General features: G+C 40.5%; 1 protein-coding gene across 1 annotated transcript in view; it reads left to right on the plus strand.

The window, feature by feature from the left end:
• The window catches only part of syndig1l (synapse differentiation inducing 1-like), a 36,827-nt gene extending 26,374 nt beyond the window's left edge, over window positions 1-10,453 (plus strand). Inside the window, exon 4 of the mRNA XM_018696172.2 lies at window positions 6,407-10,453. Within this exon, the coding sequence (XP_018551688.1) occupies window positions 6,407-6,565 (159 nt within the window). The 3' untranslated portion in view covers window positions 6,566-10,453. The remainder of the gene's footprint in view (window positions 1-6,406) is intronic.
• The last annotated feature ends 16,162 nt before the right edge of the window (window positions 10,454-26,615 follow it).

Raw genomic sequence — 26,615 nt, forward strand, 5'->3', positions numbered from 1 at the left:
GAAGTGATGGCTGTGTTTAGGGATGGATGGCTTTTCTGCCAATCTCCCCCCTTTAGAAGGTGCCGTCCGCAAGAGCTGTCAGGAAAAGATATGGTGGTAGTCTGGGATCGCTTCATTTTATAGCTCAATAAACCACTTCACTGGTCTTCATTTCATTCAATTATAAAGGAAGCCCCCCGACTAAATGAATTAATTTTGTAGGAGTTAACACAAGGATATTGTAAGTTTTTAGCTGAACACGGGCTGGAATTTGATTATCTGTGTGAATTTCTATGACTCGTGGCCAGTGGCTGTACTGAGTGAAAAGTGTCGACATCTCTGCTGACAGATCTAGATGGTCAGCATGTTGGTGAAGTCAAAATCTGACTGTTTCTCACTTGTGTTACCGTTGTAAAAAAATATGTCTGTAGCAGGAATTATAGCTAGAAGCAAGTCAACTTTTTTAAGCTAAAGCAAGGTAGTCACAGTTAGCCTTAGCTAAAACTAAATTTACCTAGGTCATCCTACCTGCTTTCTCATTAGTGACCAATAAATTATTTGATGTGCCCATTATCCCACATAATTAAGGCAGTAGTGACATCCTTTCATTCTCAACTGTGAAAAAACAGTAACACTAAGCTAATTCTGCTAAAAAAAAAAAAAAAAGGGAAAAAAAGGGTCTTGCATTGCATGTTCCATGTTGGTCAGTGCAGTATTTGCCACATAAAACGCCCACGGACATTTTTGCTAAATGTTGTCACCTATACCTACAGTGCTAATCTTGCTAGCAGTAGACTGTCTGTCTGTAAAACAACAATTGGTTGCACCCATAAAGGCCAGCATGGCTCAGGTCAAAGTTCAACAAATTTGGCCTTTTTGTGCCCACTCTGCTCGTTTTTTTTTTTTTTTTTTTTTTTTTTTTTGTGCAATAATGTGAATAGGCTTTTATTCCAACTTGAGTGCGTTGAGTGCACATCTGACCAGGCTGGGACTGGTCCAAGCCTGGTCAGATGTGAACACGAATTGATGAAGCCTCTTGGATGAGAGGTGAAAACGTCTTCCTAGACTACAACTAAGTCCAGTTGCTTTCGATTAAAATTATTGTAACAATGATGGAGCGATTTCAGGAGATGCTCCTATGGATCATATCAGAGGGCAGAGACAAACAACCTATGTGGTCGTTTAGGTTGGAGAACTCGTTGCTTCAAACCCTTTCCATTGCAACTTCACAGTTGTCATAGTTGCTGCTCTCTGCATGTGTGGGGCAGTGAATTATGGGATTTGACAAGGGCAGCAAAATGAGAAAAGTTTAGAAATGATAGTACATCAGCTTCACTACTTATTCTGAGGACATTTACAAACAAACAGGTTAGTGACTGTAATAGAGTCTGTGGATGGCAGATCGATAGTGTTTTTGTCCCACTGGAAGGTCAGGTCTAGTCAAACAGAGAGAGTCGCTGCATGGCTTCCCAAGCAGAGGAGCTGACTGAGGAACACACACAGACATCCATGTGCTGCTTTAAATTGCTCATATCCGAATTGCCAAAGACTAGATCTTTAATACTGTCAAACGTCTTTATGGTAAATAGTGCTGCACAGTTTAGGATTCGGTATTAACCCCCCCCCCACACACACACACATACATATAACCGATAAAGACTAGAATACCATGACTATCTGGGGAAAATTAGCTTTGAGCAGTTGATTGGAAGTGGAATTGAGTTTCAATTATTGCAACTAATAGGGTGAGTTGTTTTGTTTGGAGATGCTGATAAATGTTTCTCTCAGCTCTGAGAGTTGAGGAGCTGCAGTGATTCCTTTCATGATTATGCAAATAAGACTCCCCTGAAGTTATCTTATGGTATACAAGTCATCACAATGGATGAAAATGAATAAGCTAATTATTGTGAAACAGTTTATGTATTTGCACGTGTGTGCGTCTGCGTGAGGGGAGGTCGAGAGACAGAGACAGAGACAGAGAGGGGGCGAGAACGAGAGAGATTTTGGGCTTCGTGTGCTGTTTATTCGGAAGAAAAACCTGTTAAGGGTGTTGAATTGACTTCCGAGAGCACATCGCAATATGAGTCTCCATGCAGCTAAGTCTGAGATGTTATCTATTTTTTTCTGACTCCACATTTCAATCATTTTGTCAAGGTTGTGGAGATAAAGCCTTAATGCTTCTAACCATTTTCGTCTCAAGGGGATTCAAGGAAAATCCTCACATTGACATGTACAGTACATTATACAAAGCTTTACAAAAAAGAGAGCATAAACACACACACACTTTCAGCTAATTATTCTCATCTGTTTTGTCCTTATCACAGCATAATATATTTAGTTTGTCAGAGTCATTTTCCTCAGGGAGAGCCACAACATCCTTCGATTTCATTATTTATGTGAAATAAAGAGAAAAAGATTGATAAATCAATTACAGTGTTTGGCGAAAGCTTTCAGTTGAGAATATCAAATAGCAATCATGGGCCCTTCAACTCTTGCATTGGGAGAAAGAATTAACACTGTACAGTGTCACATCATGACTCTTTTTAGGAAAGACCATGATGACAGGGGAGAGCCACATCCTCAACAGCAGAATGTGCTCTGTGCATTTGAAAAAGTACATTCGAACATAATTTCCCACAAGGCGTCCATATCGGTGCTTTTGTTTCGGTAATTACTATATTGACGTGGAAGCTGGATGACCCTGCCTTGAATACATGTCTTTTGTCTGGATTTGCGTCCTGACCTTTTCAAAAGAATCTTTCTCTCTGGCTCTCAGCTGGCCTTCTTCTTGACTTGGACTATTACGTGCTGTCATTTAAAACCTTTGTGACACTATTAAAACACCATGCTTAGGTTTTTAAGCAGCAACAATGGCCATAACTGATAAATTGTAAGCTGAGTTTGTAATCTTTTTTTTTTTTAATTTTGTTATTCAGCAGATGAAGGTGCTGTGGTTAAAGATGCAGTGAGCTGGCCGCAGTTGCACTGACTCTGTGCCAGGGCTGCCTCCTGAAAGTCAGTTATTTGAATAATCAGTCAGTTTCTCACTGCAGGCATGACACTTCTTTCTCACTGCAAACCTGATCTTGTTTAAATAAATGTCTGAAATATGTCTCCCTAGCCTTAGGATAATCCTAACATTAAAATTCAGTCATCATAATCGAGAATTTGCATCTCATTCCTGAACAACAACCACTTGAAATGAGTAAGTAGCCATTATGCAGTGATGCTTCCCAAGCAAATACAGGACAGATACTAATTAGCTAGTATCTGTCCTTTTTGCATTTGCCTTGTTTTGCAGTATTTTGCAATGACTATATGTGTCATCTCAGCCTCATTATTCCAATATTATAGGCAGAAGCCAGGTTTAACACCACACTGTGTCAAATGTCATTTGCATCTGTCATAATGAACTCACTTGCTGAGAAATGGCAGAATCCAGATACAGGGAGTCGTAGTTTGTACAGGAGTTCAGGTTGAGGCGACTGCTCTGTTGCTGTTTGCTTGACTGCAGTGAAAATGGGCAGATGTATAGATGGTAAAGTGCCAGTGAATATTAAATATTCATGAAAATAAAAAACAAAACCTGGTGCATATGAGGTAAATCAGGTGCAGACTTAGCCGCTGCAAATTTCAAAAGAGGCTAAAGGCCCATGTGTAACCTATTTGTTAATGCTGTCATTTTCAAACTTGTTTAATTTTTTAGTTGCTTAACTTGATACTGCAAGATTTAACACTCCTGTTCGGTTAGCAATAGTTTTGTGAAGCACAAAAGAATTCACTCAGTTATGATTCACCTCCAATGAATCCATTCACTGTCAGCTGCTTATCTGGGTCAGGATCACAGTGTCAGAAAGAGTAACATCCTCCAGCTCCTCCTTAGGTAATGTCCAGGTGCTCCAGCAGGGCCTGTTTGTCTCAGTGTGTGTTTCGTTTACCTCAGGCTCTCCCTTCAGTTCGCCATGCAGAGCATACCTAAAAAAGAAGGAGCCACAGGGCCAGGCGGCTGAACCAGCCAGCTCCTCTCAATGAGAAGACGGCAGTGGCTCAATTCCAAAGTCCTTCCAGATTTCCGGGCTGCTCACTGTGCTATGATGAGTAAGGTTAGGCATCCTGCAAGGAAACCTCATTTGAGCCACTTTTATCCACAGTCTGAGAGCTTCTAAGTAAAGTTGGAGGTCAAAACAAGGATTTGTAAAGAGTCTTGCTTCGGTTTTAGTTTTCCATTCACCGCCACTGTCAGGCACAAAATCCACATCACTGCGGCTACTGCATCTAACTAGCAGTCACAGTCCCTCTTCACCTTAGTCATGAATAAGAAACATAACCTCATCTGCTTGTGGCTTCAAAAATGAATAGGGCAGGTTATTATGAGATGACCATGGTTTCAATACTTGGAGGAACTGACCCTGATGCCAGCTCTATCACACTCACACACATCACACATCAGCTCCATCATTATTAGACTGGATTCAGCGGAATAATGGAGGTCATTTCACACACACTCCCTCACTGCATTTCAAACTGTGCTGGCATACATTCAGCACAGCAGATGTACAGATGTATTGTGTTATTGGCACAACAAATTATGAATGGGGTTTAGCAACATGCTGAACTGTTGACCACTCAATCTCATCAAGTATCAAAAATATGATAGAAGTAGAATAGATTAATATATGATGACATCTGGAGTAAAACACAACAGAAATTAGTTTATGGGAAGACAATGGAGGTGGAAGATGGAAAATACAATACCACTGTTATCTGTGTGTAATTTCTGCTTCATTGCTGACCTCTATTCAGTGAGTGTGAATGAAAACAGCAAATCAAAATAGGCGTCTCTGTCCCCTCCATTTTTCTCCTAGCAAGCAAGTCCATTCAAATAGTAAAATAGCCAGAGGAACCCCAGCACAAGAGTTCTGTAAACACATCAGCAATGGGCAGGATAAACAAGACAAACCACTATTAGACCGCTATTCAAGCATACTGTTCATTTCAGTGATCCAGGTAGTACAGAATGATGCAAGAAATAAGGACCCCTATTAGCATCACGTGAATAGATGATGTTATCTGGCAAATTAATAAATCCTGGCACTGATATTGTTTACATTGTCTCACTGATTAGGAGGATATATGTGAAGGATGCCACTTATGCTGAAGAGTTTTGTAGCCTTTTTCAGCTTACTGTTTTCATTTTTTCGGCCTGCAACTTCACTGTTTTTTTTCTCAGGTCTCATCTGTGTTGTTTTCAGCCACGACAGGCAGCTGTTTTCAATGAAATCATCTGTAATATGCTGTATTCAGTGAGTCAATGACTCTATTAGGCATGATGATATCCATTGACCAGTACCACCAAAGACACAAAACATAAAAAAACCTTCTCCATCATTTGAAAAGTTATAATCCCACCGAGTATACTGTACACTTAGCCAAAGTCTTTGGTCCCAAACTGCCTCCCAAACGAGGAAAACACACTTTCTCTGGTGTCGTTGATGAGCCCGATCCAATTGTTGTTTAGAGGAGATTTTTAGTTCAGAAGGCTCTTGTGATCAAAAACAACAGAAATTGTTTTGTTTTGAGTATTAAGGCATTTATAGAGCCAAAACAATTGGAACATCAGGACATTTCATGCAGACAGTCATGTCAGAGGGCAAAATAAATTATTTACTGCTTCAAGACTGCTGTCTGAAAAGAAAAAAAGAAGTCTACTATTAACTGACTTCCCTGCTGTTTAACTAGACAATTTCAGTTGTTTTACTGTGGTCAGTTTCTCACACTACAGTAGAATTCAAACACAACTGTTATTTAAGCAGAACGGTTAACACAGCACCACAGAGAGGATCTATATGTGCCTATAGTGGGCTGTAAAAATGTACTATAACCTTAAATACATGGTAACTGGGTCATGACGACAAGGTTGTTGCCTGGAAACAACGAAGTTGTTGCCTGGAAAAAAGAAATATAAAAATCCTCTAAGGCCAGGCAAGGCAATGTATAAAGAACCTCCTTCTTAGCTTGTTATTTACTTAAAGGCATACAGTTAAAACAAACAATAGCACTACTGTCAAAATATATTTTATATCTCTAGCTTGCTTGATTTCTTAATAGTCTCTTTGTGAGTTTTTTTCTTTTTTTGATGAAATTATGATGATATGCTTTTCTCACATGTCTTTATCATTCAGTGCTCGCAGCTGAGATGACATAATGTCAGTCTTGACATTTTCACACTAATTGCATTTTTCAGTCTGCATGCATGATGACTCTCCTGGTTACCGAGCACTTGTCATGGCATCTCTATTCATGTTTTGACAGATATAACAGCTTCTGTAATTATGGTTCTTTTGAAAAATGGGTCACTCTTTCTCTGGCGGTCTCACCAACTGTATCTGACTTTGTTCTTCTTTTTCTTACATTTTCTCTACTCCAGACCACCAAGGCGGTCAACAAAGGTGACTTCCCCCTGGCCAACATCGCCTCCCGACGGGCTTTGTTCCTTGCCGCTCTCTCTATCACTATAGGCACTGGTGTGTATGTGGGGGTGGTGGTAGCTCTCATCGCCTACCTTTCTAAACCAGGACACATATAGTAGCCGCACCTTCCCTCTGCGCACCTCCGGGGAGCTAGGAGGAGAACAACCACCTCTTGGGAATGGCGTTACTCCCGCAGATTTCAAGGAAAGTTTTTCGGGGATGTACAGTTTTTTTTCCCCCTCCACCTTTCTTTCTTTCCTCCCCACAGGCCTTCCGTCAGCTAAGATTAGCCACAGTGACTGGAGAGAGGTCAAGCTGGAGGGTGAGAAGAAGGGGAATTGGGGATAGACAAAGTTTTTTTTTCCTGTGGAGACAGAGAGAGGGTTTGAGTAATGGAAGTATTCCATGTTGGAGCCCAGTTTGCATCCCATTTACTTAAACTCCTGTCGACTTCATCCTCTTTTGGCTGGTTTTTAACTTCTAAGACCCCAACAGAAACTTTGAGGTGATAAGACTGAGACGATAACTCCTTGAACTTCAGCAATTATTGAAGAGCAGAGGATGAGTATGGTTAGAAAGCAACACAAAATCACTCTTAAACCAACTCTGTGTTATTGTTATTTAAGCTGTTGTCAAAATTGGAGCCTCTCCGTGGAGTCCTGTCTCCTGTCACTCTCAGTTTGCCAACCAGGACCGTCTTTAATAGACTGTGATCCTGACCCTATCAACTCCAAATACCAGGACCACGTTCGTCTCTGAGCTGTCTGCCTCAAGTTGGAAAATAAAAAAATACACATCTACATGCACAGTTTCTTGCATCATGACAAAGGAGGGCTGTAATTTCTGGAGGAACTTTAGAAAAAATACAGAACTACTGATAATACTTTCCATCAACAAAGAATAAAACTCAGAGAGGTTGAAAAAAAGGATCACGTTTTCTTTCTTATTGGACAATATGCACTCACTGGCATGAATTACAAGAATCTCAATGGAGCCTCAGGCCTGTATTTTACCTCGGAGAAGGTGTCCATCCATTAAAGGCGTGCCCTGAAGTCTAACAAAATCTGTTCATGCCAGATATAGTTTGCCTACATACATGCAAATGTGCTTTGTTTTTACGTTTGTCTTTTGATGTTCCCTGCTGTCTAAAGGCACCTTGAAAAATCTCACTTTAAGGAATGTTCATTCATAGCCTTTGAAGTAAAGCACAGATGTGAGGTGGCCAGATGGTCAGAAATTCAGGGGGAAATGGCGTCCAGTGTCTCCCAAAAATGGCAGCATCTGGTAACACCATGTGAAACCAAGCATCAGCCATTCGCAACGGGCATAGAAGTTATAAATCAGGAAGATGATGTCATTAAAAAGGCAGACCTTACATATCCTCCGGGGCTGCACATAACAAACAATGTGTTGCAGTCTGACAGCTTTTGAATGTAGCTGTGATCTGTTATTCTTTGCATGACTCTAGCTACGCCAGCAGTATACAGCTACGCATGATTGATCGGATTTTGAGCTTGTTTTTGTCAGATCATAAAGAAGCTTAAATTAAAATTGATCAGGTTTTGAAGGGGCTCGTATTTTGTGCAATACTTTAACCCACATTCCTCAATTCAGCTATTAAAACAGAACATTTGATAGTAATAAAGCATCAAGGCATTTCAGTTTGTTTCCTCACACAACTTCAGGAATTTGAAGTTGAAAAACAAACACTGAACAACCAAATTCCCTTATTCTCATGTGTATAAAGGGTGTATTAGTTACTGAGATTTTAGTTTTTCATTTTTTACACTGCAGATTGTAAACCAGGCAGATGCTAGTTCAAGCAGTGAACCCTCAAGAGGTGACATTATACGCTTAGTTTTCCCTGCACAGGTCCTGCATTAGTCATACCTGACATTTATGGTGCACAATTAGCTCCCTGTAATGGCTTTTTCTGAAGGAATGTGTACTCTCTGGAGCATAGCCCTAAAATAGCACAACCACATTAATTTCACTAATAAGCCACTTTTGGCGTCACTGGTTGCTGTCAAACCTTGCAAGTAAACAATCCATTTACACATCCGCGCCTCTGTGAACATTTTAAAATAAACATGTAAGTCAGTTCTGTTGTACTAATGAAGAGTGAATGTTGCTCATACTCTCCATGAGGGGCAGTTTCCTAGTGTGTTTTGCTTTAAATAAAACCGCAGCTGAGGCGTCAATCCTTCATTTGAATTTTATTTTTGGCTGCCTGAATGAGTAAACATCCAGCTGTCTTGATTAAAGGCAGTCAGATAAAGACCTCAACTGAATGCTGATGGATTTATAGGTATTTATTTGGAGCCTTAAAGCTGGGCTCAGACCGCAGGAGTTTTGGGCCAATTTACCCCCACTTCACCCTTCCCGAATGGTTGGAGGAGAAATCTGGTCTGGTACTTTGGTTGGCTCAGACTATCTGGTAATGTGAAGGGTTTTCAGATCCACTCTTACCTCCTGAACTGCTCACAGACTCATTGGGGCTGCTCTGATAATATCAGACATGTTTTATATTTAGGAGTTAAAATCTGGATGATTACGATTTTGATTACATCAGCACTTTATCATTAGCGTTACAAGCTAACATTAGTCCTGGAACAGCTAACAGTGTTGCTAAGCAACAGTAGACATTCTAGCCCTTGATGCTAACGTTAGCTAGCATACTACTGTTGACAGATATTAAAACTGTTCTTGTTGAACTCATTTGTCATTTTGTAGTGCTCTCCGAATGTATAGTGATAATTATTATACCCTATATAGTGGACTCAAAGTATCCCATAATACATTGTGAAAAGTAGTGTACAACCCAATGCTCAATAACCAAGCAATATATACCATCATGCACTGCATTTGCTCTGTGAGAGAGCAAAAGATGGGAGGTGAGAGAGTCAAATGGCTGTAAGGCAAGTTAATTTGTATAGCACATTTCAACAAGAAGGCAATTCAAAGTGCTTTTTACATAAAACTTGAAAAGCATTAAGACAAAGTGTAAAACACTAAGTACAACAGTAAGTACAATTAAATATAGTTATTAAGGAGTTAAGAGATCTGAAAATAAAAATAAGCTAAAATACAGTAACATGATTAGAATAGAAGAATAAAAGTTAAAAAATGTATGTAATTTATTGATTTAACGTGAGGCTTGAATTCCCTAGATAGTGAATGGGGGTAGTGAATGAGTGAGTGATTTTGGACACAACCTTTGTCTACATCTGCTTCCCCATGAGATCATGTGAGGTGGTGCATTGTTATCTGACTGCTCTATCTGGCAAGATCATTTTAATAATATCCTGTGGTGTGTGTCATTATTTTCAAATCTTATAGTATGTGCATGTTCGAAATCGGTTAGCATTTCAAAACTCCTGCAGTCTGAGCCTGGCTTAAGATTCACCTCATTGAATTTCTGGTCATCTGAAGACCTGGTCATTACACTGTATATGTTTGGCCTTATGACCTCTGACCCCTTATGAACACGTGTCCCCGTGGTAACTCATGAGCTACTGATTCCACGTCAGTGTAGTATACACACATCATGACATCACTGTAACTATACTGAAATGTTTGCTTTCATCTCTTGGAGAAAGTTTTATTGCTGATAATGATGAACATGCTTTTGTGTTATGTAGCGTGTCATTAAAATGATGTGTTTTTATCTGGCTTCTTTGGCAACCTGGTATTGTGCAATGTGTTACAACAGTATGTGGATTTCAATGCAGCTGTTATTTCCTTCTCATCGTGATGAGCTGATGTAAACATCAACACGACAAAGACATTTGCTGAATGCATTCCTCAATGCCAGGGTGATAGTGCCCTCTTTGTGTCGTGCTCTTAAGCCCAATTAAAGAAGATGACATTTTTTAATTAAATTTATGTTTTGAGATTTTTTCCTATCTTGTGTGAAGGCAACATGTACATACTGCAAATAAAGACATGTTCAAATGTAATGACAAATAAATCAGAAAGGAAGGATGGCCTTTCTTAAAAGCAAAGATTGTTTTTCCTGTGGTGTATATAACGTGAAGCTCTACAGTCAGATTCATATCCGAAAAATCCTCCACTACCTGAGAGAACTGGCTGAGTGATTCTAATGCTTGAGTTGTCCTTAAAACAAAAGCAAACAGACTGAGTCATGGAGTGTAGGTGGTTTTGCCAGAAACAGACAGAGGAGCAGTTCTGAAGATTGTAGTTGCAGTGTTCTCATAGCTGCGAGCAGGAGAGTACACTTTTCTTTGTGGTGTCACTGTCATGCTTATTGAACATAAGCTCAACATTTCATGCACTGAACAATACAAGAACAGGACAAACTAACATTACACACTGCTCCTTTGTATTTCCTTTGTATCGTAATGATAGCCACAGTCACACGGTACAGCAGTATTTACATTACAGTGTGTTGTGATTGTCAGGTAGGTTATGTAGCTTTACATCTTACCAAGCTTTTTGTCTGACATACCCCCACAGCTATAACAAATGAGCTCAAGTGTTCATCAATATCCACATATGTTGTTGTGAACTGTTTATTCCTTATTTTTAGCAAATGGTGTCAACTTTTTACCTATTACTTTTAGCTATTTCAGCAGTTATTCAAATTTAGCTATTTCTTTAAATATGTTTTAGGTTTGCTTACATATTACCTATAACTAATTATTTCAATGGCTTATCCAGTACTTTTAACTACTGTTATTTCTTCATTAATTTACTTAAAGTAATGAATGGTTCAACTATTTTTTACATTACTATACCATTCATTACTTTTAGCTAACAACTTCAGCTGCCCTGCTTGTTTGTAATTATCACATAGCCTACTCTTGATTTGGTGTTACAGCTGATTTGATAGGCAGTTTAGGCTAGTGCTTGTTTCCATTTTATTTCCATTCTTAATATAGACATGTGGATATTATTATTATTATTTTGATCAAATCAAGATGTCTTTCTTTTTTTTTTTTTTTTTTTTTTTAGTTTAGTTAACTGACAGCTTTCCACATACCCCCTTGCTAGTGGGATACATGTAACCTTGTTTGGTCTACACCAGTGAGGAGCTGATTCTGAGGTATTGTAGGTTTAACATCACTGGGCTGTGCAGGTACACATGCAAAAACAGTGGGTGCGACTGCGGCAGCAGCAGCTGGGGAAGGGCTCTCATTACAGCTGTGAGTAAGTAGTGAGTCACAAGCTGATGATGTCTTTGTCAGTGAACACGCTGCAGCACAATAGACAATGCTGAGATGCGTGCCTAGGCATCAGGGGTGAAAAATGCTCATATAAGACAAAACAAAGAGCATGCTCCACTTTTCTTTTTCACCACGATATGCTAAGCAAGTGATGCTCAACACCAGACACACAGGCAGATTGAATTAATAAGCACTATAGATCAAAAGAAGACTGTTGTGTTTTCCAGCTCTCTGTGTGTTTGCCTGGGCAAACAAGACAGTGAGCAGGAAAATATTTTGCTCATCCTTTGGTGTTGTCTGATTTTATGCAAGGGGGATTTCTTATGCTCCATTTAAAAATCATTTGTGAAATTTTGAGATATTCAGGAAAAGGGCCTCTTATTATCAAGTTACAAATAGTATCACAGGCTTTCTATCAGTTCAGAGCAGAGAGATTTTTTTGAGTTGACTCAAAAAAGCAGCACTAGGTGTCTGACTCCCCCAGTTCCTCTCATCTGTCGATGAGTCAGTTTTCATCACTTCAACAACCATTTCTTGCCTGCATTAGTGGATCATGCCAAAGATTATTGTGGGAGAGAAATGAGCCTGGTTTTATTTGTTCGCATCATGTCTTTAACTGGGAGCTACAACACTAGACTGCAGTCTTTTTCTGCAAGTGTGGTTCTTGAGATTGGTTATTGTATTTCACTCAAGGATGGTGCAATACCCTGGAAACCTCCACTTTATGAGCCCTCACACTTGCCCACACATGACAGAAAAACAGCAAGTCAGTGGAGTTCGAGCCTCCAGTTATATTTTTCACAGGTGGATTAGGCAAAAAGTGGAAGCAATTTGTGTTTTAATTACAGTTTGCATGGCACATGTCTCCTATTGATGATTTTCTGAGTCAGATTATTCTCTTAACGACCACTGTTTTCATAGCAGTAAACATTCAATCCATTTTTTTTCCTACAGAGGTGGAGATGACAGCCTTTTGAAAACAGGGGGAAAACATGAATGAAGAGAGACTGAATTTGATTGCAACGTTATAGGATTTTTTTTTGCAAGAATTCATATTGTTTTCCCAACCTGCCAAACATCGGATTGGAGGGGGGTGGGTGTAATACATAGTAACCCAGAGATTTCAAACTCCCTCTAAAATGTTTTTGAGGTTTGTTTGGTGAGATAAAGTGCTTTCAAGGCATCTGGTGAGGATTACATACCAGCGAGGAAGCTGAGGAAAATGGAAAATGAAAAGCAAGCGAGTAACCCTCTCCCTCTGAGGTCATTTCTGTGATGTTTCCTTGCAGCTGTAAAATAGGAAACAATGCAAATCATTTTCCAAATATCCATACTTGGTTAACCTATTGGATTTTGGGGCTGGTTTGTGATGCTGCCTTCCAAGTTTTTAATGGAATTGCTTGGGGCATTAAAAAGGTTTTTGGGCAGATTGCAACCTCAGATAAAGAGGCTCATTTGGCTTATATGACTCAGGCACTTAATAAAAATAGCACAATGAGCAGGTGTTGGTTTGGAGCACACCTTGTGAATTTGTAATGTGAGACTATTTGGGGGGGGGGGGGGGATCTTAGAGAAGTGGGCACTGCCTTTGTTACTGAGAGAGAGAGAGAGAAAAGGCATGCAGATGTCACACTCCCTAAATATTCTCATCTTGGATGACAGGAGTAGCCAGGCCCCAGGCTGTTTCGGCTGCATTTCCATAACAGTCCCTTAGGCTACAGCTATAGATCACAAAAGCACTCTGGTCATGAAAAAACCCTTTGGTACAACCTTATTCCCATTTCCTAACAGCTATAGAGCTTTACCTATCCTTCCCTATCCCGTCTCTGTATTTAGACAGGATGTTCTTTGTGGGTACATTTGCTTTACTTATCTCTTTCAATAAGGAAACCTCGATGGAGAGAAGGAAATTGTGTCCCTGCTGAATAACACTGATGAGAAGACTGTGCTTTATTTGTCAGTTATTCATGATACTGGCAGGTATTCATTAGAAATAGCTGGAAATATCGACAGACCGGAAGATGCACATCAAAATCCATACTATTTTGTTTGGCAGCAGTTAAGTGAATATTGTGTAAATGCAGAGCCAGTACTGCTTTTAACTCCCCTAAGTTGGATTTTAGGCATCAGAAGAAATTATCTGTACGCTACTGGAGTGGACAGGACCCTTCTATTACATCATGCCTGCATAATAATGAACTTGTGGCTATTTGAGTCAAGAGGAAATGCAAGAGCACTTGAGTTAAATTGTGCAATTATTTGCATATGTTTACAATCTGTTTCTCAGTAAAGCATCAGGATCACTGTTTACCATGCAGCAGCAGTTTCTTTATGCAGGCTGTTGAAGAGCCAGCGAATAACGCAGGTCTGGCTGAGAACCTTTCACACAGAGAAAAACCTCTTTCTAAACGTACAGCCTAAACCTACTGCTGCTGCACCGCTGGGCTCCATCCATGACTCTGTGTACCTCTCGAAAAGTATAGGCGGTGCGTTTCCAGGAAAGCCTTTTCAAATGCAGTGAAAGCAAGGGATTTCATGTTTTCACATAACTCTGGCTTTTATCTTGCTTCTGCACTTGGTGGTTTGTCTGTAAGCAAGGGGAAGAAAGGGGGCGAGATGGAACAAATTTTACGGATTTCAAAGCCCTCAGGAGAGAGCCAGATGCCTCTGTAAAGATTTATTTATCAACCTGAAAGCAAGCAAGGCGAAGTGGAGTCAGAGATGGGGAAAACATGAGATTGTACAGAAGAATCTATGTATGCATGGCTATTCAGAGTTGGTTGGAGGAAGCAGCTGGGCAGCTGAGGAGAACATAGTTTCTTGTGGAAGATAATATAAAGTAAAAAGCCAACAAAGCAGGTATCAGCTCAGATGAGAGAATCATGTTAAAAGTTTGTACTTAGAATGGAACATTTGTGATGATTTGTTATTAAAGGAGTAGTTTGACTTTTTGGGAAAATTGCTTCCTTGGTTTAGATGAGAAGATTGGTACCACTCTCACATCTGTATGGTTAATATGAAGCTTCTGGCAGCTGCATTAGCTTAGTGTAGCACAAAGATTGGAGAAAGAGGGACAGCAGCTCTGTCCAATGTTAATAGCACATCAAAGCTCATCAATTAACACTTCATACCTCATATGTTTTCTGCTTTGTACAAATTAAGCAAACAAGATATAGTTAGTAGAGGTGCTGGTAGATGAATTATGTTACATTTGGATACAGCCAATATTCCCCTTGGTTTCCAGCTCTTTTTTCTGTACAGACATGAGAGTGTTACTGTCTGTCTCAGTAACAGTAGCAATAAGTAAAAAGATGCTACAAGACATGACTTAAACACTGTTAGATGATTTGTGTCTCATATACAACTGATTAAGACTCTGACACTGACTGCTCACACACACAGCCATTTAAAATCTGTTGCCGGTGGCAAAAGCACATCAGTTCATGTTTTAGGAAGAAATGAAAACTAATCTCTTTTTTCCTCCATATTGGCTTTTGCATGTGTGTGTGCCTAATAAACATTTATGCTTCAAGCAGAGTCACGACTGTTGATGAAATTCAAAAGCCATCCTCCTCAGGACAAAAAGGAGCAGGGTGTGGATGAAATGTAATAAAATGGACGACTCGCAGCGACCTGCTCAGAGTAGTGCTGTGGGTGTCTGGTGACAGATGCCAGTCCTGAGGAGCTGCCTTCAAAAGCTCCTTTTTTTCCTCAGAACAGAATTTAGACTTGTCCTCTAGTCGACAAAATTAGTGCTTTTCATGTCAGCATGGATGACAGATTGGGCACCAGACCTGATGTGTCACAAGTCAGATTAAAATGCTTTTTCATTAGCTGAAACATTAAAAAGGAATCAGCACAGCAGTTAAAGGGGCTTAGACCTTTCACACCAGCAGAGGTATGGCAGAGCTGCTGCTAATCAAAACCAGTGATTTGCCTCAAGCAACAATACACTGCAGGGGAAATATGTGCACGCATTGCTTTTATGACTGTATAGTGCCAATTTTGCACATGCTAATTGAGAGCAATTGGATGTCTACAAGGCAAAACTGACTTTCGAATGTCAAGGTTGCAAGAATATGACTCCCGACTGACTGAAGACAAGTCAATTATTTTGTTCTCTTTTCTTTTAATGCATGACTTCTGCAGATCTGCACATATATGTAGTCGTTAAATGCCACTGCAATGTGAGAGCCAATTAGATAAGAGGTTGTACTAGATATTCCCATCTCCATAATAAGGTAGCTTTAGAATGTTGCTAAATGATAAGAACGATGACATGCAAAGCTTTCAAGTGATAAATCTGTCCACTTTCTAAAGCTCCAGCAAGATGACTGCCACATTAACAATTCCTAAAAGATTGCAGCATTTCAGACGAATGACATCTGGACCTCCTTGTCTTCTGAGTGCTCATGCTTGATTGAGTTAACAGCATCTCGGTGGGAGTTTTATTACAGTTTCTCTCTGCAGACTAGATGAGGCCTACAGCAGCATGCAGCTATAGGCATCAGGAAAATGGAAACAGTAATACTTTGAATAATGCACCAGCCTCCCACACATGCTTGCTACTGTCATTATCTTTAACAATACACACTGGCCCCGTTGATGCATTCCCCTGCAGCCACCATGCGCAACTTCTCCTGTTCCTCTGCACTTGAGTCATAGGTTCTTCTTTCAAACATGAGTTCCCCTGTAGTGTTAGCAAGTTTCTTAGGATTGCTTTCAGGTCTGAAATTTCTCTTTTTTATTAACATGGAGGTACACTTTCCAGCCAGTGTCTTGAGAATCAGGATCATTGTCCAGAGTTGACTTTTCACACATGTAGCACAAAAAAGGAGATTGTCTGTATTGGGTGTGTTCTAACCCATTGAAGAGGTTGAGGTCAGTGGTGGCACCCGGGTAGAGCGTGCAGGAGACAGGATAGAAATATCATCAACATGCCCACCCACTCACTCACTACGAATTCTCCAGACAATAGCCTGCTTTATTCAGACACTGGCTAAATGTACATCACGCAGACTTTGTACTGGGGAGCTGGCGGGGTCCAATCCAGCTAATTCAGACGTAAGTATTCTCACACACAGATCTTCTGGGTAATGTCTGGATGAGCATGTGTGAAAACAGCTATAGTTTGCAGGAGACTGTATTTAACACTCTCAATTTTTCCAGCTGGATTCAACAGTCTGATTATGAGCTTGGCTAATTGCTTCAGTGTCTTTGATTAGCAGTAGTGCTCCAATCTAAAAAATTAGGACTCAAACGATATACAAATTTGAAGAATTTGCTGCCTTGTGTGCAACTTCATTTCTAGTCAAACTTTATTTGTGGAAGACATACGGTGCTGTAGGTTGGTGAGTGGTTCATCACAGCATAAACCAGTTTATTTACATAGCTCTAAAAACGTATTGACTGCATCACTGCATTGTGTTTGTGCTTGTAAGCACAGACAAAAGCCAGCAACTCAATAGAGCTTACAAGGATAAATGCTGCCTCAGTGCCACAAGCACACTGAGATCTCACAATGACGAGATAAAAGAGGGTTAGCTACCAACACGAGTCAATGTGTGCAACCTGGGGAATGTTATTGAGATTGTTTGGCCTTTAAGCAAAGCAAGACATGAGTGGCAACGATCAGCTGGTGGTAGGGGGAGACCTTTAAAACAGGGCCCACCCACTCAGTCATTTTGACCCAATGAATGGAGCGATCACCCCTGGGAAAGGTCGCGAGGTGGAACACAACAGAGCCGTGCATACTGTAAATACCATCAGGGAGAGCGACATGACACAATACATGAAAAAGTGAAAGAGCAGGGGGCTTCCAAAGCGGACCACATATAAGGGAGAAAAAGAGACAAAAGAGTGAAGGGAATGAAGAAGAGACCTGGGCAGCCAAGGCCGCCTGACAGACAGGTAGTGATTTACTGCCGTCCTGCTGACTCTCACGTTGTTGTCTGTGTCTCTAATTGACAGTCAATTATCTCCCGATGACAGCCTCATCCAATGGCGAGCCAGTCTGCGTGAAGGCTTTGTTGACATCCCCAGGGCAGGGCCAAGTTTACGAGGCTCAGCTCCGGTGACAAATCAATCCTACTTGTCAACATCCGCCACTCCCCACCCCCCACCCCCACCCCCACCCCCCACCTCCTCGCGAATCAGGAAGAGGGCCCATTGTAGACACTAATGAGTGACATCCAGGGGAAGATATGCACCTACGCTACAGCAGGGAGAAAAAAGGGTTGCTTTAAAAACACATAAAAGAGGCTGATTGCAGGGTGGGTGATTGTGCTTGATTATTGTGTTTTACAAGAATGGATAATGATGATAACAAGGGGGAAGAGAAGGGATTTACTCTTCAAAAAAATGTCAGATCATGCCGTGTTTGGAGGCAGACCATCCAGCTGTGTTGAGTGAGACTCTAGGTTGGACTTAATGGACATTAACATGACTGGAGGGTTTTTTAAATAAAAACACAGTACTTTAAACAATGTAGGCTCTCAGTTATGAAATCGACAAAAAACACATGGACACATATATATGCAGAGAGTTACTAACGCTGTGGTTTTGAGCATGATGCATTAGTAGACCAGTCACCAGCTGATCAATTCTTAATTTTCCTATGGACAGAGGCAACCCAGCTGTTCAGGTTATTGTAGAAAAACTCTTATCCCGGGTCAAAGGGTGCCTGTGAAGCATGGTGACAGCCGAATCAATGTATTGATGATGTTGCAGCAGCAGGATCACAGCAGCATAAAGCACACTAACACAACTGGATATCAGACAGACTCAAAAATGTTAGACGAGCCTCGCTTTGCTCTGTGTGTGTGTGTTGTTTTATGTGCTGTGGGTCTTTTTGTGGTCCTTTAGGCACAGCTCAGGTCCCAAGGTTTCCTTCAATCACAGCTGTTATTGTGGATAGCTTTCTTATGCGAGGTCTCATCTCCCATCATCGATGAAAACAGCTTGATAAGGGTGTGTACTTGGCTCACTAATGAAAAGACATGCTGTGTGCTGCCAGGCAAAGAAAACGGTTGCAAACACCCTCCGAACACCTGTCCAATCAGCCCACAAGACCCAGCCTTAAATGTTTTCCATCAGTGCTGCTGGTGTTCAGGAGCTCTGCGCTCACAGGGAAAAGCTAGTAATTGGCTTCTGTTTGTTCCTGGCCTTATCAGTGTATTACTTTCATGGATAACTTGGAACTAATTAATCAGGGTATGGAGGGAGGGACGGGATTTGCCTCTCCCTCTCTCTCTCTCTCTCTCTCTCTCTTTCATTTTCTTTTCATTTTCTTTCAAACCCTAACTCTTCTCACAGTGTTCAGAAAGCCCTTTTGGAACAGTTGGAATACAGATATGGGCTCAGAGAAGTGGTGGAGATAAAGGCTTTGAGTATTTCCCAATTTAAGATGCTTTGTTTTTACATGCCTAATCTTATGTTTGCGTCTCACACTGTCACCACTGTTTTGTTTTTATGTTTACAATATGTGTCTGCTGGCTGCCCCGAAGCATCTCACTCATTTGAATGCAAAATAACTGGATTTCGTTCAAAAATGAAAGGAAAAAAAATCATACTGTGTTCAAATAATTGCTTTGATACAATCTAGGAATTTCATCTATTAATGCCTCAGGAAGTTCTTTAATAGAAACTGAGTGTTGTTGAACAGTGATGCTGGAAACTGTGTTCTTCATCTTAGAATCCCATTGTAACATATATCTAATGAAGAGTAGCTATATACTGTAACAAGAGAAGTGTACATAGCACAAAACAAGAGAGAGTGGTGCTTTATTTTAACTTGGTACACTGTTATTTTTTGTGATGATTAATTCAATCAAGCATATTTGTGGCAATAAGTGGCCTTGATTGTCAAGAGGCTCATACTGTATCACAATATGTGTATGTTATATATTGTGAGATATAAGCCTGTAGTCTAAAACTATAGCACTGCACATGCACCTGTTACATGCATGTCATACAAAAATGCACAGGAACAAAATTTGCTTTGGGGATATTGTAAGTACATGTATAGCCGCAAGCCCTGTGTTGTGTATGTATGCATGTGTGTCTGTGGCAATAAATATTAATGAACAAACCAAAATGAATTCTAACCTTAGCCCTGTGATCATGGGCTTTACAGGCTTCAACACTGCAGAAATTTATACTTGGTCAGCAAATCATACTAGCCAAGGCATTTCCTACGACACTGACCCTGTGTGAACACCATGACCCCCACTCTGCATCCACAAACTGCAGGGCTTTGATCATACAGCTGCAGTTTCAATGGATAAAAGTTCACTCCATTTTACACAGGGTCAGCCTAATGTCCACAGTGCCATTACAGAGCACGGACCCTGAGAAAATCCATATAATTCCAACAGATAGTAACAAATTACAGAGCAAGACAAAGCCCAAGATGCTGCCACACAGATTTGTACTATGGCTGTTGCACTAAACAGGGCCCTGAAAGTTACTAGCCATTCTCTTGGCAGGGAGCCCTTTTCCCCTGGCTACGTACAGTCTTCACATAGCCAACGTACGGGCTGTTGTTTGTATAGTGTCTTGCCCACAAGCCGCCATAAAAGATGAACAGCTGCTGTGAGCTTCTCAGGGAGGCTGTATGTTCCACATAACATGCCAAAATACACAAAAGACACAAGTGATGCGTTTTCCTTCAGCATGTGCTGGAGAGAAAAGATGCTGAGCTGCTCCATCTCACACCTAAAATAACAGCTAACAGCCCTAGGCCTAACTGATGGATTTGACCTGTTTGTTCCTCTAGTCCAAGTAAATTAACAAGCGACTTGCCTGGACCAGTAAGGATCATCAGTATTATTTACACAGTTTCTTGAGGTCATAGTGAGCAAGAGAGCCAACTTACAAAAGGGCATTCAAAAAACGGTCACACAACTAAGCCAAACTTTATTACTGAGTGGGGAACATACATCAGTTGTGTCAGGTCCTGTTGTGTCAGCTTGATGGCCGACGTTAGCGCTCCAGTGCAGAGCTAAATTCTGCACACAGGCTAGAGTCCAACGGAGGAAAAGTCAGCCAGCTTTGTTCACCAACTGATGGTAGAAATGGATGCAAAAAAGGAGAAAGCACATGCTGAGTTTATTGCTCAAGTGGTGAACATGTTACTGCCCAGCAGGAAAGCTTGCAGATGGTCCATTAATTCTGGGAACGAAGGAAACTTGCAAGAGACAAGGTGGGAAAGAATCCTCATGTGATTTGTTGTGTGATTGAATTTGATTGATTAATAACTAAATTGGCAGGTAGGTGTTCCAAGATTATAACTGCCACAGCTAATTTCTACCTGCATTTTGGATGGAAAGAATAGTGGGAGAAGAACATAGCATAACACGGGTTCCATATAAAATGTAAGGTGATGCCAATAGTACAGTAGTAGTAATGATAATAGTAAAAATTAAGGTATTAACTGCTAATGTAGCACTAAAACTAATAGCAGTATAAGTAATTTCTAATTACAGCAGCAGTTGTTGAGTAGAGTTGTAGGAGCAGCAGGAGACTTGTCATCACAGGTCAGACTCTACAGCTCCAGCAGCAAAGCAAAGCACATGCATTCAATGGCTAAATGCAATGATGTTCAAGACTATTGGCAAAATGTTTTTTTTTTCATGTTTCTAGTCATTGTAAATTGAATGACATTACCAAATAATTGCATTTGAGCATTCATTCACGCTTCATTATCAAGAGGAAATTCAAGCCTTATGGAGGTCTTCTATTATTTAAGAAACAGCAGGGAACAAATTTGGGGTATAAAGCACTTTGACACATTTCTTTGGTGATGAAATGTATTCTTGTGCTTCTTTCTAGCATGAAGCACTTTCACTATAAATCTATCATTTGAGTAGCAGTCCATGGGAGATCCGCCTTGTCATTTTTTCCCCCCTTTCTCTCCCTCTCCTCAGCCTCAGAGTGTGGGAGGAGTGCAGAAGGGCCTCGCATTAATGCCTTGTGCTTTCAAATGGAAGCCCATCGACTGCAGATGTGTGTTCATTTCATTTGCTTGATATCTAACTCGGTAGGAGGGATGGGAAGTGTGAGGATTAGCAGGCAGACAGACACACAGCATGGAGGTCTGTCTGGCTCAGTTGCCTCTGTAGGATCCCAGTAGACTCTGTGCATACATACACAGGGGCCAGAGGGTAGAGACGAGGCTGTTGATGTTTGAATAACATATACATGCCAAGATATGGACACAAGGGGCCTTCACACATTCACACATGCAGATAAATATTAATATGTACTTATATATGTTATCTATATTGTATACAAGTAATGCCTCACATTGCATTGCATTTGATGTATGCTGTTATAACAGGCTTCCTTAATTTTAGATGTACCACAGTGTCACATTTTCCATGCCCACCCAGATATTAAATGGATTGGAATAGAAGCTTCAGAAAAGCAGATTGACTCCCACCTACATAAAGCTCAGTAAAAAACTCCCACCCAGAGTGTGTGCGCTGAGTCGAAAGCTCAGAATTAAACACACATTATGGCAGCATTAGCATGATGAGCGGAAAGGTACATTTTATGTCTATAAGCTTATGTTGTTGATTGCATGCTGCTTCTCTTTATCTTATGTGATAAACTGGATATTCCTCTGGCTTTGGACTGTTGGCCAGACAAAACAACTGATTAGAAGATATCCTTTATTTACGGAGAAAATATTCAGCTGATTAACTGATCATTGAAATTGTTGATTGAAGCCCTAATTGCAAAGCACATTTATTGACAAATGTCCATCCACTTTGGCATTTAAAGCTGCTCTAGTCAATATATTTGTAAAAGCAAAGACTAATGTGTAATGTGAAAAGGGGAAAGGTGTTGCCACGTAATGATGAACACACAGAAAATTATCACCTGACACTACAGTTCCTCTCAGCTCTATTTTTAACACCTTTAAGGTCATTATTTTGGTTTTCAGCACAGAGACAAAGTTAGCAGCTAGCTGTTGAACACTGTGGAGCATAAAGAGCAAGGTATTTTCTCTTAAGAACCAAAACAAGAGTGAATACTAGACTTACATTCATCAGGTGGCCAAAGACATGAATCCAACTGAATGATAATGCTGCTCTGTATCTGTTTTATGTAAATAGGCAACTCCTTCTAAACACATTTGTCAATCAACATAATAATAATAAGTCGTCAGTATGCATTCACAGCTTGATTGATTCTGCATCTCTGTGATTATGTATGCAGTGAAATAGCATGTGTATATATTTTTATATGTAAATGTTAAATGTCAGTGTGGATTGCATTCAAGCACCGGAATTTTGAACATGAAAGCATGTACGTAAGTACATATGCAAACATATGCTATTTCACCATTATATGTTTTGGAGCTTCTGAATGCCTCATTTGACTTTGTCGGGTGTAACAGCGTGCTGTGATTTAGATGCAGAGACAGGAAAAGCTGAAATATCATTTTAACACTGGCTGCCCTCTCACAGCCAGCATCTGCTTATATAAATGTGTGTGTTTGTATATGAGTTCAGCCATGTGTGAATTTTGCACGTGTGTGGGCTTGTGTGTGTGTGTGTGTGTGTGAAGAGTGCAGCTGTGAGGCCGTGTTATCCATGTGGGTGCAGGTGGTACATATTGGCCAGCTTTGTGCATGTGCGTGTGTGTGTGTGTGTGTGTGTGTGTGTGTTTGTGTATGTGGGCCTGTGATCCTGAGCACAGCTGTGATATCGCAATATACTCAGCATCAAGTTCAGCTCAGGCTATTCATACATCATCCCCACAGTTGGAAGATCTTAGAGTCATTTGTGAAGACGCGCTCCGGTAACCAGCTCATCTTCAGTGCCACTTGTCATCTGTGCACTCGGCAAATACTGAAATGGTGCCTTGAGGGTCCTTTAGAATTAAAAGAGTAACAATTTTCTACAATACCTTAACAAAAAAATCATATATTTTTAATCTCTTTATGGATGTGTTATTGGCTTTCTCTTGTCCTCTCACAATCCTTTCAAGATTTCAATCAATAGTTTCTTTTGAGCGGTGTGTATACGTGCAGTTGTAAGCATGTCTGTATACATGTGTGCTTGATTTTGTGCATGTAAGTATGTGTGAGTGTCGGTGCAGCTGTGCGATTGTGTGGGTGGTTGTGTTTTTCAGGGCTAAGATGAAAAGCTCTGAGATGAGAAAGAACAAGCCCTTTATTATTTTCTCACAGAGATTTATGTGCAATCTTCCGCTGTGGCTCAGCGGGCCCTGATAACGGAAGCCAGTAATCTCAGCCATGGATTTAGTGCCAGAGTCATGGGGTCAACAACCTCTCCATCCACACACAGAACTTTCAACATGTGATGGATAACCTAGACCACGGCAGGACACCATAAATCTCAGCCATATTGTTTCTGTCTGTCAGTACTCACAGCTGCCATGTAAACAACTTAAATGTCCACTTATATGTGTGCTTTCTGAGAGATTTAGACATACTGCAACACCACAGCCGCTAACCAGCAGGGCACTACCTCTGAGGAGTGTGCATGCTCTCCTCTTTAAGTTTTTCACTTTTATCCCACTTTGCAAGTGACATGTTAGTTGAACCAAATTTGACCAAAAGCTGCTGTAAAGATTTGTAAAGTTATGTAATCATTCCCTGTAATCAACAAACTTTGATATAATGAGCGCTAACAATGGATGTGTGCCTCATATAATTAGTGGTCTGAGTCATTTTTTGGTGAATGAATACTCATTTCAGGCTGCCTCAGATAATCCGCAAACACAGAAAAGAGATGGTTCAGAGAGGAAAATGATTATAATGAATATAAAAGTTAAGAACAGTCACATGCATTGCCACAAATCTATACAAAATTCACCATTTCATACTTTGTGAGGATCCCTTTTAAACTGTATATTTTTTTAAAAAGAGGAATTTTATCTATGATACTATAAGACTACCCTAAGACTTACCTGCAAGCTTCTGTATTCAGTTTCTTGACTTACACATCCTAATTCTGATTATTCAGCATAACTCTCCAAACGCTCTTCCAGTCATATACTTTGAAGGCCACTGGGACAATTACTGAGACACACTGACACGAAAATGTAATTATAATGTCATTAAACGATAATTAAAAAGGCGGCCATCATAATCCCAGTGGGGCCACTAACTCAACATTTGCCATCAGCACAGCCAGCTCAGTGGTCTATGGGGCCTGTAAGGCACATGCATGCATGGAGAACTGTTGGCAGCACTGGCATCATTTCTTTGAAAATTGAATGTGAATTCCTTCACAAGATGCAGTACAAATACAACACAAACCCACACATTCAATACAGCATTTACTGCTGCCATTACAGGTGTTCACATGCACAGTTCTATACACATCTCTGCTAAATAGATGTTAAATAGTGAATGTTAGCATGTTAGCAAGGTGTTACTCACATTTAGCGTTTACCAAGTTGTGCTTGTACAGTATTACAGAGCTGCTAGCATGGCTCTAGACTCTGAAAATGTAAGATTTTAAATCAGGTTCCTAGGGGCCTTAATGCACATCTCATATTACATAATGATGGTCATGTATCTGAGACTAAGTAGAGCAGACGTTCTGCTTGTCAGGACTAGAAGTTGCTACCAGCATCTACTATAATGTTATAGATACCCTGGAATCAGACTGTGGTAAACATACAGTAATCCTGTCTTTATTACAGAGACCCATGCTTACTGTTGTCAATCAAAGACTCACATAATAGCAAGGCGAGATCTACACTGGATATTGTTTGTTGACCCACTTGCCAGAAGTGGTATTACTTAGAAATTACATTTGAATGTTGTTTGGATTCTGTTTTCGTTAGCTTTCTTCTTCTTGTGTCGGTTATCTTAGCTGCTGAATTTTGTATTTTTAGGTTTACTAAGCATTCAGCTGTCTTGTCAGTGAAGTAAACTTATTCAAATCTTGGAAGTGTTGTATAGCTTGAGGAGCAGCTTTAGGCCTCATTTATGTTATTATGCTATAGCAGACTGCCCATACATTGCAGCAGACAGTGATGCTGCTCTAGACACCAAACCCTTTCTTCAAACACTGGTATTCCACTAGCAAGCGTCCATTTGGATTGCTGTAGAAGTTGAAGCTCAGATGTGTTACTTCTTTGATGAAGATGAGAGAAAACCAATTCAGCCAGGGAGGGGCAATTCTCTCTCAATGCACCTCTCACACTGATTCTCCAGCAGCAATTTTAAAGCTTGCCTAACAACAGTGTTGGCAGAGGTGTGGAACCCCAGAGCAGTGGAGAGTGAGAGTATATGAAACGCCAAAAAAATTCTAGGGATCAAGTTGTTCCTGGTTTTGATGACTCATACCTCAGACAGATGAGCCCAGACAGAGTGAAATGTATAAACCGAGGAGCATGCTTTTTTCCCCCAACCATACAAAAGGCATTTATACCCAGACGCAGTATTAAAATCCCTGTCTTTTCTTCCTCCCTGAGACAACCACATCCCTTGATCTCTCCAAGGACAGGTCTATTTCCAAAACAAGTCTCACACATGTGCTACTTAGCCAAAAGGTACAAGCTATGTGTCTCATTACTGCATTTAGTTTTACAACAGAAATGTTAGGCACAGACCATTTTGTCTCCTTGGCTCAATTACGGACTTTTCTTGGACTCTGCGGGATGATATGTCGGCAGCCAAGCCTTGAGTTATTGTAGAGAGTAATCCTTTCAACTCAGTTGTGAGACGTTTTTTATCTGGGTAATTGCCATAAGAGCGCGCCACACATATGGGCACAAGCGCAGCAAGGACAGAAATGTGTACAGGATATTGGATGTTGTGTAGCTCAGCTGGGATTGTGCGAAGCCTATGCCACAACGTCAAGTCACTGCCACTTACCTGCTCTATTGACTGTTAAACAACAGACTGCAATAACAGTGGACCTTGGAGTGGGGAACAGCTCCTGGTCTGCCCGTTATAAACCGTAATAAACAGTATCTGCCTCATTTCACACCC

The sequence above is a fragment of the Lates calcarifer genome, linkage group LG7_1, assembly GCF_001640805.2.
Source record: "Lates calcarifer isolate ASB-BC8 linkage group LG7_1, TLL_Latcal_v3, whole genome shotgun sequence".
NCBI classification, from domain to species: domain Eukaryota; kingdom Metazoa; phylum Chordata; class Actinopteri; family Centropomidae; genus Lates; species Lates calcarifer.